Source organism: Zalophus californianus, chromosome 7 (genome assembly GCF_009762305.2).
Source record: "Zalophus californianus isolate mZalCal1 chromosome 7, mZalCal1.pri.v2, whole genome shotgun sequence".
Lineage (NCBI taxonomy): Eukaryota > Metazoa > Chordata > Mammalia > Carnivora > Otariidae > Zalophus > Zalophus californianus.
The window spans coordinates 16,765,835-16,786,190 of NC_045601.1; the positions used below are offsets into that span (position 1 = coordinate 16,765,835).

The 20,356-nt window shown below is 47.4% G+C and overlaps 1 protein-coding gene and 1 pseudogene across 2 annotated transcripts; one reads left to right on the forward strand and one right to left on the reverse strand.

The window, feature by feature from the left end:
- The first annotated feature begins 1,828 nt into the window (after positions 1-1,828).
- LOC113928129 lies at positions 1,829-1,927 on the forward strand (annotated as a pseudogene).
- A 5,357-nt stretch (positions 1,928-7,284) lies between these two features.
- Positions 7,285-13,590, reverse strand: LOC113927500 (UL16-binding protein 1-like). 2 transcript variants are annotated; one of them, XM_027603374.2, is made up of 5 exons: positions 13,200-13,590; positions 10,814-11,077; positions 10,302-10,577; positions 9,553-9,663; positions 7,285-7,769 (listed from the first exon to the last, which is right to left on the reverse strand). In XM_027603374.2, exons 1-5 carry the CDS (start codon positions 13,318-13,320, stop codon positions 7,564-7,566), a joined length of 978 nt encoding a protein of 325 aa, XP_027459175.2. In that variant the 5' UTR covers positions 13,321-13,590; the 3' UTR covers positions 7,285-7,563. The 2 variants fall into 2 exon arrangements, with proteins under 2 accessions (XP_027459175.2, XP_027459176.2); XM_027603375.2 differs by lacking the exon at positions 9,553-9,663 and adding an exon at positions 9,696-9,804 and having other exon boundaries at positions 7,643-7,769.
- Positions 13,591-20,356: the final 6,766 nt, after the last annotated feature.

The following is a 20,356-nucleotide window of genomic DNA, read 5'->3' on the forward strand; positions in this document are numbered from 1 at the left end:
AAAATTTTAAAGATAAGCTATAGCAAGTGCTGGCCAGGAAATGGAATAACAGCAGTTTTCTTACTTGTTGGTAGGAGTTTAAATGTAATCATTCATTTGCCCTATATTTCACCCTATCCAGACAGTGGTTGATGTGTTCATCCTACTGCATGGTAATCCTGGTGTTAGTTTCAGGCTAGAAACACATGGGAACCAAAAAGCAATGGAGATGTATGGTTGTTTACTGTAGGGCTATGTGTCATAGCAAAAACTTAGTAATATGATATCCAGCTGATGTACAATATATACAATATGTTAGGAGATTTCAATTTCTCTCTACTTAAGACTAAATCTGAACTACTGTCAAAAAATGACACAAAGATGGGTCAAAACACCAGATGAACAAAGCTTTCAAATAAATATTTGAGAAATTCTGGACAACATACACTCACAGTGGCCTCCTAAATCTAAATCTCTTCACCTACATTTAAAAATTAAACCAATCAACCAAAACCCTCATCTTCAGCACATCCAGGAGATGGAAAACACCTACGTCCATTGATCTCTTTGACCGTATTGGACATTGCTGGAACAACTTGAAGCAGAGTCTGAGGACGAGGAGGCATTCAGGTACCGTGAGACCTACTAGGAGATGATCCTGTGGTGACCCAGGAGAATGTCCTGGTTTGTGGGAAATACATCCTAAAGTGTGTGGCGTTAGAAGACCTCACGGAAACTGGGAGGACATCTGTGTGACAGCTCACTGTCATATGGTTCAGGAAGAAAAGTGTTCGGTACTAGACTTACAACGTCTTTAGAAGTTTAGGCTTGTTTCAAAAATTTGTATGGTTCTGAAAAATGGGGACATAAGAAATACTTCAATTTCAGGATTTGATGTAACAAGATAAATGACTCCAAAAAGCTCCTGGTCATTTTTTTAAAGGCAGGTCCTCCTTCTTTGTTTCCTTCTCTCTCTCTGTGCTCCAGCCTTCGGCAGCCTCTCCCTCCTCTACCTCATCAGCATGGTCAGCCCAGGCCCTTCTAGAGAGGAGAGCAGCTGAGGACTGGAATTGGGACGTGTGCACACTTAATCTCTACAGACCCCGGCCCTCACTTTGGTGGAGATGGCAGGCAACTGAATCACCCTCTAAGTCTTCTGTGAACAATGTGTTCCCAATGATTTTTCTGCTTGAAACTCATGACTGCTAAGGGATTTCTCACACAACCTCCCTGGCCCATTTCACCTCCTGAAATCTCTTCCTCTCCAAAACTCTAAGGTTCTCACCATCAACCTCCAGGCTTTCTGTTCTAGAACCTTCCTCTGTCAGGTGTTCTGGATCACACGGGCCAACAGCCTGTACCCCGTGAAAACTGGGCACAAATATCACCTGCCATTAATCTTCCTTACCCCTCTTTTTAGTCAGACTTCTCCAGAGAAATAGAACCAGTATGACGTGTAGACAGGCAGAGAGATAATAAGGGATCGACTCATGTGCCTATGGAGGCCGTCAACTCGACATCTGCAGTGTGGGCCAGCATACTGAAGCCCAGGAGACTCAATGGTGCAGACGGAATCTGAAGGCAGTCTGTGGGAGAACTCCCTCTTCTTTGCGGGAAGTCATTCTTCTTGTTCTCTTTAGGCCTTCAACTGATTTGACAAGGCCCAGCAATGTTCCGGAGGACATTCTCCTTTACTTGAAATTCACCAATTTAAATGTCAATTTTATCCAAAATACTAAGTGACCAGACAAAATTAACCATCCCACATCCTCAGACTAAATTAATCATCCTCTCTTTCCTTCTGTGGGTCCTCACAACGGAGTCCAGAGTAAGTATATCAACCTGGTATTTGCTTCAGCAGCACATATACTAGAATTGGAACAATAGAAGGTTAGCATAGCCCCTGCACAAGGATGACATGCAAATTCATGAAGAGTTCCATATTTTTGGGTCGTTGTTGCCATTTTAGTACTTTGTTCTCTTGTTCATCTATTCTTCTCTGGACAGAATGACAAGACGGAAGAACTCACCTCAGAAAAGAGAACAAGAGGCAGTACTGACTGCCAGGGACCTAATCAGCATGGATATAAGTCATATGTCAGAACTAGAGTTCAGAATAAGGATTAAAAAGACACTTAGTTGGGTTTAAAAAAAGCATAGAAGACACTAGAGAATCCCTTTCTGGAGAAATAAAAGAACTAAAATCTAATCAAAGGGTAAGGGAAGGGAAAAATAAAGTAAGGGAAATCAGAGAGACAAACTATTAAGAGACTCTTAATCATAGGAGACTGGGGGCTGCTGGAGGGGATGGTGGGGGGGGGGATGGGGTAACTGGGTGATGGGCATTAAGGAGGGCACTGATGTAATGAGAACTGGGTATTATATGCAGCTGATAAATCATTAAATTATGTCTGAAACTAATAATACACTATATGTTAATTAATTGAATTTAAATTAAAAAATGAAGAAAAAATAAAATGACATTAAATGTATGTATAATAAAAAAAAACAAAAACAAAGGCAAAGAAGCCTGTTATGTTACCTGCTCCTGAGAGAAATGGCTTTATAAAGAGGAGGTAATATCCTGTCCAGCCCCGGGAGCTTGAGGGGGTGTCTCTGGTGTGTGCCCACTGCACTCCGGCTGTGGTTTGACTGCTCTCTCCCTCAGGTCAGGCTTCTGTTGAGTTTCTCCCTGCCTGCAGTGGGGAGTGTTTGGACCTTGGCCAGAGTCTGTTTTAACTTTTAACTGGGTGTGCCTGGGTCTACTTGTTAAAGGGACCTCATGCTATTTCCACTAGAGCTGAAGCTTACAGCCCTCTAGGATCAGTAGACTTGGTGCGTGTGGGGGTTTGTGCTCGTTCTAGTGGGGGGCCCGCTGCTCTGGTTCTCAGGCACACTTGCCCTAGTGAAGAAGCACCTGCAGAGTGCAGGGGGTGGGGCGAGGTGTAAGGGGCTCAGGCCTCCACCGTGCTGCTCCCTGAAGTCAGTCCCCCTGATGGGTGGGGAGTAAAAATGGCTTCAGCCCACTCCCTCCTCCCCAAAGAGGGGAGTTTGCACCTGCCCCTGTTTGGGAAGCTCTCGCAGAAGAGTGAACAATCTCCCCTCGTGTGTCCCAGGCATCCCGCAGACGCCTGCCTTCACCCTGTCAGCGTCCAGGGCTGTCTGCCCCCCCAGAGGGGCAGCGCACCTGTGCTCTGTGCCAGGCACACCGGCCAAGTTTCAAAACTACAGACTTCAGGGACCTGGCGTGGCAGCTGATCCCTTGGGGGAGGGTCTCCCATGCTGGGACTGATGAAGCCTATCCCAGAAAGGAAGCCACACCATTGTGCTCCCCTGCCCCTTAGCATAGTGGCAGAGACACCTCCTGAGGGCCACTAACCTTGACGCTGGCTTTTGGCTGCACTTTACTCCAAACCCCAAGCTCTTTTGTGCCCTCAGAGACAAGGCCACTTCTCTCAGATGCTCTCTAAGGAGCGAGGACCCTCTTTCCCAGTGTGTCCCAGCAGATGCTCAGATTGCACCGTCATCTTCCGGGTTACCGGCCCTCCTTCACAGAACCACCGCTATGCCTGTCAGGCTCCACACCAGCCACACTGCCGACTTCTAAAACTCCAGTCTTTGAGCTCTGCTGGTTGTAAAAACTCACTATCATCAACTCATCTCGTTTTCCCAGTCAGTGGCTTTGGGGAAGTGTTTTCCTTGTGTGACCCCCTGTGTGCACCTCCTTCCCTCTGCCTCTCTCTCTCTATCACTTCTCTCCGTAACCAGGGCTCCCTCCCCTCTGCAGGGCCTGCAATGCTTTTCTACCCCAGATCAGGCCTCCGCAACTCCTACCTTCCACCATGTGGCCTCCTCTCTCCCTCTTGTTGTGTAGTTTGCTCTGTCGGTCCTCAGATCGCTGTCTTGGGTGTTCAGAGTGATTTGATATTTATCTAGCCGTGTTCGAGGGATGAGGGAAGCCTAGGGTCCTCTTACTACCCCACCACCTTAGCTCCCCTCTCTAACATTGTTTTATTTAAAAGACTTGAGGTTGTCTCTCAAAGGAAAGAATCCCCGAGGTTCTCTAATGTCATATAGTATTTTTTTAAACAATGAACAGGATCATGATGCTGACAAGTATCTCATTTCCAATACCAAAGGAGAAGTTGCACAATAGTCTCTTTGTGTCAGAATTCTTGACCTGCCACGCCGGGCCCCTAAAGTCTGTAGTTTTGAAACTTGGCCGGTGTGCCTGGCATAGAACACAGGTGTACTGTCCTGCTTGCGGGGGGGGGGGGGCAGACAGCCTGGACACTGACAGGGTGAAGGCAGGCGTCTGCAGGATGCCTGGGACACACGAGGGGAGATTGTTCACTCTTCTGCGAGGGTGATGCTTAACCAGTTAGAAGGCAAAGTGCAGGAATCCCAACAGTTAGCACCAACAGAAAATAGCATTAATGTTAAGAAAAAGTGCAGAGGAGGATTATCATGACCCGGAATGAAGGCAATGAAATGTTCCGTCTCCTCCATAATCATGATGATCTGGAGGATTCTCACTTTGCCACAAGGATTGAAGCTCCCGTTGGTTGACATGAACAGCAGGTGCAAGAAAGGCCACCCACCAGAGGGGAGAGTGGGTGAATGAGAGCACATCCTCTGGGGCTTCTTGTAGCAACTTCAGCCCCTAAAAGAGAAACAGGAGCTTATTCCAGTGGCTGAGGAAATCCTGGGTCAGTCCTCCTGCCCTCCCCCCCACTCCCCTGCAGTCACTCCTTAGCTCAAAGACTTGCCCTCACTGATGGTCACGCATCACAACCACACCTCCCCAAACCCTGGGTCCAGAGCCTGAACAGACTCTTCCCTCATTTGCACAACACAGAGTCAGCTCCAGGCTGAACAGTGGGGCCTAAGACTAAAGCCAGGAATGAATCGTCTGTTTCCTTTCCTTAGAGCTTGACCCGCCCTTTTTTTTTTTTTTAAAGATTTTATTTATTTATTTGAGAGAGAGAGAGAGAGAGAATGAGAGACAGAGAACACAAGAGGAAAGAGGGTCAGAGGGAGAAGCAGACTCCCCGCTCAGCCAGGAGCCCGATGTGGGACTCGATCCCGGGACTCCAGGATCATGACCCGAGCCGAAGGCAGTTGCTTAACCAACTGAGCCACCCAGGCGCCCCAAGCTTGACCCGCCCTTTGATCAGAAGCCATAAAGGAAGGGCTAGGAGCCCTACTCAAAGACAGGGACCTGGATCCTAGGTCCTGTATCACTGGAAAGGGTTTTAGACACAAATCCATCTTCCCCTGTCTTCAGGCTCTCCTCACCATCGTAGCCGAACACAAGTTCCGAGTGTGATGTGTGACTGCCCTTGCCCTGCCTCATTCTTTCCTGGTCCAGTTCAGGTGACGGCATCCAACTCCAACAGCTGCTCAATCCTACCTACCTCCTGAGGCACCTCTGCTCAAGGCGGGGCGGTTCAGCTGGTTTGGGCCCCGGGCTCTGCAGGACACTAGCTGCCAGGTGAGAGCACCGGGCCTGAGCCAGGTACCCCAGGGGTCCAAGGAGCTCTGGCCTTCTAATCTCATCCTGGAGAGTCTCCCCATTGGCCTTCTGTCTTACCTGCCAGTGCCCAAGCTGAGTTGTGTGTTCTACTAAAATCCTCCAGGGAGACCTGAGCCTGCGGCCTGTGGGCAGTCCTGGGCTTCGCCCTGCCCCACGAGCACAGTCCTCTTTTATACCAGTGTTACGGGACCTAGCAATTCGGAGAAACTGTTCCATGATTCTTCTATTTTTTTAAAAAATTATTTGAGAGTGAGAAGGAGAGGGAATACGGGCAGCGGCGGGGTGGGGGGTGCAGGGTGGGCAGCGGTAGAAGGAAAGCAGGGAGCAGCCTGGACCCTGAGCACTGAGCTGGAGGCCAGGCGGAGGCCACGAGGGGAGGTTTGCCTCTATCCTGCCAACCAGGGCATCCTGGGATCCTCACCTGAGCAGAAGGCAGATGCTTAATGGACTGAGCCACCCAGGCGCCCCAATAATGGCTTCTAATAAAGAAATCAGATTTTGTCATAGTCAGTAAATGAGATATCATATTTACTAAGTGACCCTTTGACCTGCATTATGTAAATGTGGAGAGGAATTGGCTTCCAATTTTAGACTAAATTTGATAAGTAAAATTTTAATGAACATTTTAAATAATGTGATATTAAAGATTTACTGTAATAAAAGATACAGAACAAATATACAGTTCAGTAATATTAACTACAGTCACTATGCTGCCCTTTAATTCCCAGAATTTACAAGCCTCATACCTGGAAGTTTGTACCTTTTAACCACCTTCGCCCATTCCCATTGTCCTTCTAAGTAGAGTTTTCTTGATTGTTTGTGAGATTTTCAATCTTTTCATAGGCTTATTTGCCATGTATTGCAGCTACGGAGAACCAGACAAGTTCCAATGTGTTTGTAGGAGCTCTTTATATATTCTGGATACTGATCCTTTGTCCATGGACAAATAAAACAACTTTTAGAAGCAGATGTTTCCTTCATGAAGACTCTCTGTGCACTGAAGGAGGTGAGTCAGAGGGGAGGTGATCAAAGGAGAATCACTCCTAGGGATGTGCGGGCCGGGGGAATCCGAATCTCATTGCTTCATTTCCAGAATTTTTCCTGCACCCAGGGTGTCAGGATCATGTTGGGACTTACAGACGATTACTTGAGTGGTGGTTTCCAAGCAATTCTTAAATTGTTTCCCCAAGAAATCTAGCAGAATCACTAGTTTTTATTTACTCCTTAACATGGAGGGAGACTGAATGCCATTTATTTCCACCGGGTTATAATGTAAACTTCTGAAATAAGTTGACCTTTATTTAATTAATATTTTATTTAAATGCTTATTTAAATATCCATTAAAGGATAAATTACTAAAGGAAACTATCAAATATAAATGTGTTCTATTTATTTATTTATTTTTAAAGATTTTATTTTATTTATTTGACAGAGAGAGACAGACAGTGAGAGAGGGAACACAAGCAGGGGGAGTGGGAGAGGGAGAAGCAGGCTTCCCGCCGAGCAGAGAGCCCGATGCAGGTCCCAGGACCCCGGGACCACGACCTGAGCCGAAGGCAGACACTTCACAACTGAGCTACCCAGGAATCCTAATCTTGTTCTATTTAAAAGACCTGAGTTTCGGGGCGCCTGGGCGGCTCAGTTGGTTAAGCGACTGCCTTCGGCTCAGGTCATGATCCCAGGGTCCTGGGATTGAGCCCCGAATCGGGGTCCCTGCTCCGCGGGAGGCCCGCTTCTCCCTCCCCCACTCCCCCTGCTTGTGTTCCCTCTCTCGCTGTCTCTCTCTGTCAAATAAATAAAATCTTAAAAAAAATAAAATAAAAGACCTGAGTTTCAAAAGAGAGAAATAAGCCCTGAGATTTTACTTTCACACAGTATTCTTTTAACAATGAACAGCTCATGATGTTCACAAGTGTCTGATTTCTAATACCAAAGGAGAACTTGGGAAATATTCTCTTTGTTCAGAATTCTTGTTCAAGGCAAAGTGCAAGAGTCCGAACAGTGAGCACCAGAGCATCAGTGTTAAGGAAAAGTGCAGAGGAGGATCATCATGACCGAGAATGAAGGCAGTGAAATATTGTATCTCCACCATAATCATGGTCTCCTGGAGGATTGGAGGATTCTGCCCTTGCCACGGGGATTGAAGCTCCCGATGGTTGACATGAACAGCAGGTGCAAGAAAGGCCACCCACCAGAGGGGAGAGTGGGTGAATGAGAGCACATCCTCTGGGGCTTCTTGTAGCAACTTCAGCCCCTAAAAGAGAAACAGGAGCTTATTCCAGTGGCTGAGGAAATCCTGGGTCAGTCCTCCTGGGCTTCTTCCTCCCCAGTTACTCCCTGGCTCAAAGCCCAGCTCTCACTGAGGGTCAAGTATCACCTTACGGTTCCCCCAACCCCTGGACCCCCCAATCTGTGGGTCCAGCAGCCTGAACACTCTTTCCTCATTACCACAAACAGTCAGGCCCAGGCCCTACTACTGAACACCCGGGCTCAAGACTAAAGCCACCAATGATTCATCTGTTCCCATTACATAGATCCTGGCTCCGCTCTGGTGGGAAGGCCTAAGAGAGTGGCTGGGAGCCCTACCCGGAGAGGGATGTGGATCCTGGTTCCTGTAGCCTTGGGGAAGGTTGTAGGCCAAGATCCTCCTTCCCCTGTCTTCAGGCTCTCCTCACCCTCGTAGCCGAACACAAGTTCCGAGTGTGACGTGTGACTGCCCTTGCCCTGCCTCATTCTTTCCTGGTCCAGTTCAGGTGACGGCATCCAACTCCAACAGCTGCTCAATCCTACCTACCTCCTGAGGCACCTCTGCTCAAGGCGGGGCGGTTCAGCTGGCTTGGGCCCCGGGCTCTGCAGGACACTAGCTGCCAGGTGAGAGCACCGGGCCTGAGCCAGGTACCCCAGGGGTCCAAGGAGCTCTGGCCTTCTAATCTCATCCTGGAGAGTCTCCCATTGGCCTTCTGTCTTACCTCCCAGCACCCAAGGAGAGTCGTGTGGGAGCAGAGCCCTGAAAGCCAGCCTTTGGTTGGGTCTACAAAGGCCTTCCCACCCCTCTTCTTTGGTTCAGACTCTGGCCCCTCTCCTGCACGCACCACAGAGAGGTCCCCCATCCCTCGGACACATCACGTGCAGGGGCCTGCCACTCTCACTCAAACCAGAGTGTTGTCCATGCCCTGTGTTCCTCCTGTCCCACCACCCCTCACATGGGCGCCTCCCCAAGTGCAAAGCTGCTCTGAGCCAGGCCTGATTTTGCTCAATCCCTTTAGCATCGACAGGACATAAAGCTTGGGGTGGGCCCCTGTGCTTTGCCACTGGCTTTTGACAGTGAGGCGCTATCAGAACTCAAGGCTAAGCTTGCCTAGGTAATTGCTATCAAGCAATGTGAGGTCTCGGTCCTGGCTCCTTTTATAGGTCAACTTGACTGGGCTAAGGGATGCCCCAATAGCTGGGAAAACATTCTTTCTGGGTCTGTCTAGAGGGTGTGTCTGGAGGAGATGAGCATTTGAATCAGTAGACTGAGTAAAGAAGACTGCCCTCATCCAGTCCCTGAGGGCCCGAATGGAACAAAAGGTAGAGGAACGGTGACTCTGCTCTCAGTTTGGCGGGGCCATCCTTCTCCTGCCCTCAGACATTGGTCATTAGCACTCCTGGTGTTTGCTTCCCCAGACCGGGACCTAGACTCACACCACGGATGCCCTGATTCTCAGGCTTTCAGGTGGGCACGGGAACCCCACCACCAGCTTCCTGTTTCTCCAGCTCGCGGACAGCGAATTGGGAGACTGGGTTTTCCTCCATAATCGTGAGCCAATCCCTTGTAATAATTATCTACCTCAACATCTACATCAACAGCTCCACATGATTCTCTTTCTTGGGAGAAGCTAGTGTAGTCCTACGCATCTGGTCTCATTTTCAGGTGAGAAGCTTCAGGCAATAGGCCAAGGGGAGGGCTGGCTATTCACCTTTCTCTGTGCTCACCCCGGGCCATCTGCCTCTCACTTCAGTTCTGCCCACAGTACCTGTTACTCAAAGGAGTCTACCTTGGATAACAATGAGGATTGAGCACATGAGGAGCATGAGGAGGGTGGAGGTGATCGGCCTGATGGCTGTGCCTTTGACTCGGACTACACCTGGGGTTGTGCCTGGTGCTCCTGAAATGGAAACACAATAGTGAAAGCCTTGCCTGGAGCCTCAGACTGGGAGGGTGAGTCCTTAGCTGATGCTGCCCCAGGTAATCCCACAGCGCAGGTATCCTCCTGCCGCCATGTCTGTGGCAGCCGCTGTGACAGGTCCTGGGGATGGAAAGGAGAGAGGGGGTGGGTCCACGCAGATCATACAGCTAATAGGGCAAGCAAGGGTTTCCATATAGACAATCACCCTTGCTATCACAAAAGAGGAGGGGTACGTATGGATGGTAACAGAGGCATCTTGTCAGAGGCTAATATTTCAGGTGGCATTGAAGGCTTTCAAGAAAGAGACCCCATGAGATGAAAAACAACAATGATGCTCAGAAAAGGGAAGAGGAAGAAGTAAATTTCTGGAAACAAAATGAGGACTTCAGGTTTGGGGCCAGCAAGAAGCTCACAGTGAGAAGACTGAAGGTATGTGCAGTAGCGAGAGGTGCCAGGAGGTCAGAAAGGAAAGGAAGGATGCTAGAACATTCGAGTGGCCCTTGTACTCCTAAGAACAACTCATCATGCCTGTAATTTACACACACAGACACACACACACTGGGGAAGGTAGAGGTCATTTCAAGAGAAGCAGCACTCCATCCAGTCTTCTGAGTTACCTGTTTTCTCCAGCATTTCATCCCAGTGCTCCAATACTTGCTGGAGCCAGCCCTTACAGTCTCCGTTGGAGATCCTCATGAGGAAGCCGGTCAGCTCTCCGTCCTTGTCCAATGTGCCCTGGAACTGTTGGCCTCCAGGATGCACCACTGTCCACTTTCTGATCTCCGGGTCAAAGCGGTGGGTTATCTGCTCATTGAAGGCAAACTGCCAGGATCCTCTGGGCTGTCTGTCCGGTCCACACTCATACATCAGCCTGCCCTGCAGGGTGAGAGGATCTGCCCCCCGCGCCCACCGTGGGAAACAAGTCAGCCTCTGGTGTTGACCAATCCTTTGTCCCCCCTGCTGTGTACTCCTCAGCTCCCCTTCGGCCCTCCCGGCCCTGCTCGGTCCTCCTTGTCAGCCCTGGCTGCTGGGCCGCGTGTGTGGGACCCGCTTCTAAGTTTTACATGAACACCCTAGCCCCCCGGCCCTACCAAACTGTTCTCCTTCTGCGCTGGGCCTTCAGACTTACGGCTCTTAGTGAAAATCCCTGTTCTGATGTCCAGCAGTTTCTTTCTGAGCTCTTCCACCAGGTCTTCCAGAATTTCCTTTTGTCTCTCCCAAAACGCCGTGTCCCTCAGCTTCATCCCCAGAGGACCAACCGGTTGGACCTCCTTGCTCCGACAGTCGTAAGAAAGAAACTGGTTTCCATCGACCAGGCCTTGAATCTCACACCATGGTTGTCCAGGCCTGGCCTGAGATGTGATGTTGAAGTTGTAGGAAAGAGAGAGAGCATCTGCGAAGGGAAAGCACAGGTAGAGGTTGGGGTTGGAAGACAATGACCGGCAGGCACCGCTCGGCCATCCACGTGACAGCAACGGATGTGTGCCAGGCTGAGCTAGCAGAATCAGGACTGTCCCTGCACAGCCTCCCCCTGCCGCCCAGCAGTAGATGTGGCGCCCTTCCCGGCTTTGAGGAGGATCAGGAGGCCTCTGCCTGGCAGGAAACCACATAGCCATTGAAATGTCCCCTGTGTCTACCAGGCTGATACCAGCGTCCCTCAGCCTTTGACAGAACAAATATAGCAAGAAATGCATAAAACAAAACTAAAAACATGTCCTCCAACTATGCTCATGGAGAGGTCAGGAGGACTCTTTACCGCACTCATGAAGACTGCACCGTGAGAAGGGCACCCTCATTGTCAAGAAGCTCAGTGACGTCTCTCTGATGGCCCAGCTTGGCGGTAGGAGACGGTGTTGCAGAAATAGGGGCCCAGGAGTAATGGGGTGAAAAATCCCGAAATAAGAGAGTTGACATACAGGCGCTCAACTGTCAGAAGCAGGGAGGCGGCCATGATTGAAAATGATCCTAGAGCTTGGAATGCTGCTCAGGGCCTGCCCCACAGAAAGCTCTCCATCCCTTTGGCTCACAGAACACAGTGATCCTAGAGGCAAAATAGCTGGACAGCCAACCCAGAGGCTGCTCGATTTAAACAATACAAACAAACAAAGACCAAGCCCCAGGATGGATGAGGAAGAGGCTGAAAGCAAACACCCAACAGAGAGTCTGGATCCTCTGCCCAGGCTCCAGACCTGAGCCACTTCTCAGAGCTGGAAGCCTTTAGGAGAAGCAGAAGCCAGCTTCCAATCAGGAGGGACCCTCTGGTCAACAGCAAGAGCAATGTTTCCTGCTGGCCTTCCCCAAAGGGTCATGTGGTCATTCGTAGGGGTAGGTATACACTGGGGAGCAGAGACCATGCAGGCATTGTCAGTGGACCTCGTGTGTGAGCTGACATCGTCCTCAGGGATCCTAGTGTTATCATGGCCCCTGTTACTGAAATGGTGCGGGGCACGAGGTGCTGCAGAGAATGAGAATTCACAGTGACACCATCGGTTCAGGCACCCACGTAGTGGTCCTTTCACGTTCCCCACATTCGTTACAGGAGTGCAAAATGTTTGTAGTTGAATTACTTGTGGGTTGGGGGCTAGGGGGCAGGGAAATGCAAGTACAATATTCTCACACTGTCTTCTCTTTCCTCCAAATACAATGTTAAAACAGTGCCCTACCCTGGATGGAATGACAGAGTTGAGTACCAACCCTAAAACCTCTGTAAGGATGCAGGGTTTGAACCCTATCCTATTTTCATTGAAATGCCAGCCTGGTGCAAAGGTTCTCTGTATATATTAATATTGCATAGGTCTCTGTGATACCTACTCGAATCTGGGGCCTTAGCAAAGTGAAGCAGCCATAGACCATATATGGATGAATGACTGGACCTGCTTCTTGGGCCATAGGACCCTGTGACACTGTAGAAAAATGTTCTGTGCCTTTGGCGACATCCTCACATTGGAATGTTAGGTACAGCCACCACCTAGTGAGCGAGGGAGGCAATGACACTCTGGCAGGGAAAGTGAGCCTGCAAGAGGCTGCAGTATGGTCCAGGGACCTGTAGCCAGGAGGTCTCTGGTCAGGGGGTATCAGAGCTGCCCACCCTGAGCTGGGTGGTGCTGGGATGTGGCCGGTGAAGGAGGGCCTGGCGCTGCATGTGCCTTGAACCTTGGCTCAGGTGCCCTGGGAAGTCTACCAGTGGATAGCAGTGGGGATGGTGACTCATGGAGAAGTGACGTGAGTGGTCGGGTCGCGGGTTTGTGTGGGGTTCAGGCCCTGCGGGATCGCCCTGTCCTACCCATAGCCCGGGGCTCAGAGGCTCGGGCTCCGGTTCCCCGACAGGAAGGCGGGGGGCTGGGGGCGACCGCAGACTCCCCGCCGCCGCCCCTCCCCCTCCCCCGCGCGCCACGCCCCCAGAGGTGGCAGTCCGTAGTCCTCCAGGTCGCCGCTTTTCCGTCCCAGAGGGCGACAAAGTCCCGGCGGGCCGCCGGCCCCAGCGGGCGACGAGGTTCCCAAACCCCGGGACTCACGTATCTCTCGCCCGCTGCTCGTCGCGCCCACGACCGATCCGGCCGCCGCCGCCGTGACCCAGCGCACCAGCAGCAGGACCGGGAGGCCCAGCGTGAACCTGGTGGTGGCAGGAGGCTGCATCTCGACCCCAAGTCTGGAGGAGACCAAGTGGAGGAGCGGAGCGGCTTCTGAACGAACTCAGGTGCCGGAAAGGAGATCGGGCTTCCTGTCTCCGGGGCTGGGCTGCGCAGGACACTTTTATCCGAGTGTTTCTGGATCTCCGCACGTGCACGCATCCAGGAGGAAGTGCGCAATGATTCTTCCAATTTTCTTTTTTTTAATCTTTGAGAGAGAGAGAGAGGGAGAGAGAGCGCGAGCAGGGGCGTGGGGGAGGCAGAGGGAAAGTTTTTCGAAGCCGGGAACCGGAGGCGGGGCGAAGGCGGGGCGAAGATGGGGCGAAGGTGGGGCGGCGGTGGGGCGACGGTGGGGCGACGGTGGGGCTCCAGGCGGGCTCAATCCCTGTAATTCCGGATGCTTGACGCAGCCAAAGGCAGATGCTTAACTACTGACTGAGCCACCCAGGCATCCCTGATTCTTAGAAAATTTGAGGTTTTCAGTGCTATTCGTCTATTTAATAAGCAGAGTCTTCCTCCTGAGCTGCACTGGACCTTTGGCCCGAGGAAGACAAATGGCATTTAAAAAATAACTTAAAAAATTAATATGGTAAATGGTAAATATGGTCAAACCACATAAAATTTACCATCTGGGTCATTTTTAGTGTACGTTAGTTTTAAGCCTCTCAACTTTGAACGTTGTTTCTGCTTTCTGCAATAAACCTAGTGTACCCTGATGGTTAGGCCTTTTATTTTTAATCTTTGGTTTGTTTTTGTTTTTTTTTTTCATTTTCAGGGTGTCTTTTGAAAACAGTGTGTGCTGTGGATTATTTTTAAATCTAACCTAAGAATTTCAGTTTTTTAATTGGAGAGTTTAGGAGTTTACCTTTATTGTGATTACTAATACAGTAGAAATTATCTCAGCCATCGTCTTTTTCATTTATTATGCTTTAAAAAATTCCCTCTCCACACCGGCATTCCTTTTACTGTACTGAGTTTTCTTCTGCTGGTTTAAACACTATTCATTCTATTTTTCTTTTCATAATCATTGCCCTTAAACTTTGATCCATACTAATGTTTATTTACATTTATTTATCATTGTTTTTGGTCATTCCTAAAAAGTTATTTAGCATGTTTTCATATCTCTTCTGTGTGCTTCCTCCTACTCCATTTCCCTGATACTACCCAGATTTTTATTTCTGAGGTGTTGCTATACGTTTTCTTTTCTGTGATAGAAACTCCCCTCACCCTTCACCCCCCTTTTTAAAAAAGATTTTATTTATTTATTTGACACAGAGAGAGATAGCGAGGGCAGGAACACAAGCAGGGGGAGTGGGAGAGGGAGAAGCAGGCTTCCCGCGGAGCAGGGAGCCCGATGCGGGGGCTCGATCCCAGGACCCCGGGATCATGACGGGAGCCGAAGGTAGATGCTTAACGACTGAGCCCCCCAGGTGCCCCACCCCCCCTTTTTCGGGCAACAATAATCTGTAACAAATTAACAATGTAAAAATTGTTTTTAGACAAAATTTTAACTATCTTTAATAAATAAAAAATTTAGCAAAATTGGTTACTCATTCTTTTTTTCTCTTGTTAAATCTCCTGGATGTGTTTCTCCTACTATTGGAATACTTTATTCAAAAGATATTTTCAAGTTGGATCTTTCTGGGGAAAATATTCTTTAGGCTTTATATGTTCAAAAATATTTTTAATACCTGGTGGTATTCAGAATTCTGAAGAGTTCCTCCAAGTGTCATGTTAGTCACTCATCAAATGTTAATTGAGGTACTGCTACGAAGGGGCTTTGCAGATGTAATTAAAGTGGCTACTCAGTTGACTTTACGATAGGGAGATTATCCTAGATCATCTGAGGGGCCCAGTGGATCACATGAGCCCTTCAAAATGGAGACTTTCTCAGACTGGAGGCAAGAGAGATGTGGCAGAAGGAGAGGTAGAGAGATGGGGCGCCCTATTGTTGGCCCTGAGTTGAGGGGGGCCATATGCAAGATGGAGGCCCCTACAGGAGTTAAGGAGGGCCTCCAGCTGGCAGCCAGCAAGGAAGTGGGGGCTCTCAGGCCAGAAACTCCAGGAAACTGGATTTCCTTAGCAATCCGAATGAGCAGATTCCTCCCAGTGTCTCTGGCTAAGAGCCCAGCTGCTCGGTGCCTTGACATTGGCTTTGGGAAGCCCAGAGCAGGAAACTCACTGAGTCAGTTCAGACATCTCTTTTACATAGCTGTGACATAAGAAATATGTCTTTTTTTAAAATAATTTTTTTATTGTTATGTTAATCACCATACATTACATCATTAGTTTTTGATGTAGTGTTCCATGATTCATTGTTTGTGCACAAAACCCAGTGCTCCATGCAGAATGTGCCCTCTTTAATACCCATCACCAGGCTAACCCATCCCCCCACCCCCTCCCCTCTAGAACCCTCAGTTTGTTTTTCAGAGTCCATCGTCTCTAATGGTTCGTCTCCCCTTCCGACTTACTCCCCTTCATTCTTCCCCTCCTGCTATCTTCTTCTTCTTCTTTTTTTTCTTTACATATATTACATTATTTGTTTCAGAAGTACAGATCCGTGATTCATCAGTCTTGTACAATTCCCAGTGCTCACCATAGCACATACCCTCCCCAATGTCTATCACCCAGCCACCCCATCCCTCCCACGCCCCGCCACTCCAGCAACCCTCAGTTTGTTTCCTGAGATTAAGAATTCCTCATATCAGTGAGGTCATATGATACATGTCTTTCTCTGATTGACTTATTTCACTCAGCATAACACCCTCCAGTTCCATCCACGTCGTTGCAAATGGCAAGATCTCATTCCTTTTGATGGCTGCATAATATTCCATTGTGTATATATACCACTTCTTCTTTATCCATTCATCTGTCGATGGACATCTTGGCTCTTTCCACAGTTTGGCTATGGTGGACATTGCTGCTATAAACATTGGGGTGCACGTACCCCTTCGGATCCCTACATTTGTATCTTTGGGGTAAATACCCAGTAGTGCAATTGCTGGATCGTATGGTAGCTCTATTTTCAACTGTTTGAGGAACCTCCATACTGTTTTCCAGAGCGGTTGCACCAGCTTGCATTCCCACCAACAGTGTAGGAGGGTTCCCCTTTCTCCACATCCCCGCCAACATCTGTCGTTTCCTGACTTGTTAATTTTAGCCATTCTGACGGGTGTGAGGTGGTATCTCATTGAGGTTTTGATTTGGATTTCCCTGATGCCGAGCGATGTTGAGCACTTTTTCATGTGTCTGTTGACCATTTGGATGTCTTCTTTGGAGAAATGTCTGTTCATGTCTTCTGCCCATTTCTTGATGGGATTATTTGTTCTTTGGGTGTTGAGTTTGATAAGTTCTTTATACATTTTGGATACTAGCCCTTTATCTGATATGTCATTTGCAAATATTTTCTCCCATTTTGTTGGTTGTCTTTTGGTTTTGTGGACTGTTTCTTTTGCTGTGCAAAAGCTTTTTATCTTGATGAAATCCCAATAGTTCATTTTTGCCCTGGCTTCCCTTGCCTTTGGCCATATTTCTAGGAAGAAGTTGCTGCGGCTGAGGTCGAAGAGGTTGCTGCCTGTGTTCTCCTTTAGGATTTTGATGGACTCCTGTCTCACGTTTAGGTCTTTCAACCATTGGGAGTCTATTTTTGTGTGTGGTGTAAGGAAATGGTCCAGTTTCATTCTTCTGCATGTGGCTGTCCAATTTTCCCAACACCGTTTGTTGAAGAGACTGTCTTTTTTCCATTGGACATTCTTTCCTGCTTTGTCAAAGATGAGTTGACCATAGAGTTGAGGGTCCATTTCTGGGCTCTCGATTCTGTTCCATTGATCTATGTGTCTGTTTTTGTGCCAGTACCATACTGTCTTGATGATGACAGCTTTGTAATAGAGCGTGAAGTCCAGAATTGTGACGCCGCCAGCTTTGCTTTTCTTTTTCAATATTCCTCTGGCTATTCGGGGTCTCTTCTGGTTCCATACAAATTTTAGGATGATTTGTTCCATTTCTTTGAAAAAGGTGGATGGTATTTTGATGGGGATTGCATTGAATGTGTAGATTGCTCTAGGTAGCATTGACATCTTCACAATGTTTGTTCTTCCAGTCCATGAGCATGGAACGTTTTTCCATTTCTTTGTGTCTTCCTCCATTTCTTTCATGAGTATTTTATAGTTTTCTGAGTACAGATCCTTTGCTTCTTTGGTTAGATTTATTCCTAGGTATCTTATGGTTTTGGGTGCAACTGTAAAGGGGATCGACTCCTTGATTTGTCTCTCTTCTGTCTTACTGTTGGTGTATAGGAATGCCACTGATTTCTGTGCATTGATTTTATAGCCTGCTACTTGACTGAATTCCTGTATGAGTTCTAGCAGTTTTGGGGTGGAGTCTTTTGGGTTTTCCACATAAAGTATCATATCATCGGCAAAGACTGAGAGGTTGACTTCCTCTTTGCCGATTTGGATGCCCTTGATTTCTTTTTGTTGTCTGATTGCTGTGGCTAGGACTTCTAATACTGTGTTGAATAGCAGTGGTGAGAGTGGACATCCCTGCCGCGTTCCTGACCTTAGGGGAAAAGCTCTCAGCCTTTCCCCATTGAGAATGATATTCGCTGTAGGTTTTTCATAGATGGCTTTTATGATATTGAGGTAGGTACCCTCTATCCCTATACTCTGAAGAGTTTTGATCAAGAAAGGATGCTGTACTTTGTCAAATGCTTTTTCTGCACCTATTGAGAGGATCATATGATTCTTGTTCTTTCTTTTGTTAATGTATCATATCACGTTGATTGATTTGCGGATGTTGAACCAGCCTTGCAGCCCAGGGATAAATCCCACTTGGTCATGGTGAATAATCCTTTTAATGTACTGTTGGATCCTATTGGCTAGTATTTTGGTGAGAAGTTTTGCATCCATGTTCATCAAGGATATCGGTCTGTAATTCTCCTTTTTGATGGGGTCTTTGTCTGGTTTGGGGATCAAGGTAATGGTGGCCTCATAAAATGAGTTTGGAAGTTTTCCTTCCATTTCTATTTTTTGGAACAGTTTCAGGAGAACAGGTATTAATTCTTCTTGAAATGTCTGATAGAAATCCCCTGGGAAGCCATCTGGCCCTGGGCTTTTGTTTCGTGGGAGATTTTTGAGGACTGCTTCAATTTCCTTAGTGGTTATGGGTCTGTTCAGGTTTTCTATTTCTTCCTGGTTCAATTTTGGTAGTTGATACATCTCTAGGAATGCACCCATTTCTTCCAGGTTTTCTAATTTACTGGCATAGAGTTGCTCATAATATGTTCTTATAATTGTTTGTATTTCTTTGGTGTTGGTTGTGATCTCCCCTCTTTCATTCATGATTTTGTTGATTTGGGTCATTTCTCTTTTCTTTTGGATAAGTCTGGCCAGGGGTTTATCAATCTTGTTAATTCTTTCAAAGAACCACCTCCTAGTTTCGTTGATCTGTTCTCCTGTTCTTTTGGTTTCTATTTCATTGATTTCTGCTCTGACCTTTATGATTTCTCTTCTCCTGCTGGGTTTAGGCTTTCTTTGCTGTTTTTTCTCTAGCTCCTTTAGGTGTAGGGTTAGGTTGTGTATTTGAGACCTTTCTTGTTTCTTGAGAAAGGCTTGTATTGTTATATACTTTCCTCTCAGGACTGCCTTTGCTGTATCCCAAAGATTTTGAACAGCTGTGTTTTCATTTTCATTGGTTTCCATGAATTTTTTTAATTCTTCTTCAATTTCCTGGTTGACCCATTCATTCTTTAGTAGGATGCTCTTTAGCCTCCATGTATTTGAGTTCTTTCTGACTTTCCTCTTGTGATTGAGTTCTAGTTTCAAAGCACTGTGGTCTGAAAATATGCAGGGAATAATCCCAATCTTTTGGTACCAGTTGAGACCTGATTTGTGACCTAGGATGTGATCAATTCTGGAGAATGTTCCATGGGCACTAGAGAAGAATGTGTATTCCGTTGCTTTGGGATGGAATGTTCTGAATATGTGTGTGAAGTCCATTTGGTCTAGTGTGTCATTTAAAGTCTTTATTTCCTTGTTGATCTTTTGCTTAGGTGATCTGTCCATTTCAGTTAAGGGGGTGTTAAAGTCCCCCACTATTATTGTATTGTTGTCAATGTGTTTCTTTGCTTTTGTTATTAATTGCCTTATATAATTGGCTGCTCCCATGTTAAGGGCATAGATATTTACAATTGTTAGATCTTCTTGTTGAATAGACCCTTTAAGTAGGATATAGTGTCCTTCCTCATCTCTTATTACAGTCTTTGTTTTAATATCCAATTTTTCTGATATAAGGATTGCCACCCCAGCTTTCTTTTGGTGTCCATTAGCATGGTAAATGGTTTTCCACCCCTTCACTTTCAATGTGGAGGTGTCTTTGGGTCTAAAATGCGTCTCTTGCGGACAGCATATTGATGGGTCCTGTTTATTAATCCAATCTGATAGCCTGTGACTTTTGATTGGGGCATTTAGCCCATTTACATTCAGGGTAACTATTGAAAGATATGAATTTAGTGCCATTGTATTGCCTGTAAAGTGACTGTTACTGTATATTGTCTGTATTGCTTTCTGGTCCATCCTGCTTTTAGGCTCTCTCTTTGTTTAGAGGACCCCTTTCAATATTTCTTGGAGGGCTGGTTTCGTGTTTGCAAATTCCTTTAGTTTTTGTTTGTCCTGGAAGCTTTTTATCTCTCCTTCTGTTTTCAATGACAGCCTAGCTGGATATAGTATTCTTGGCTGCATATTTTTCTCGTTTAGTGCTCTGAAGATATCATGCCAGTCCTTTCTGGCCTGCCCAGTCTCCGTGGATAGGTCTGTTGCCAGTCTAATGTTTCTACCATTGTAGGTTACATATCTCTTCTCCCGAGCTGCTTTCAGGATTTTCTCTTTGTCTCTGAGACTCGTAAGTTTTACTATTAGATGGGGTGTTGACCTATTTTTATTGATTTTGAGAGGGGTTCTCTGTGCCTCCTGGATTTTGATGCCTGTTTCCTTCCCCACATTAGGGAAGTTCTCTGCTATAATTTGCTCCAATATACCTTCTGCCCC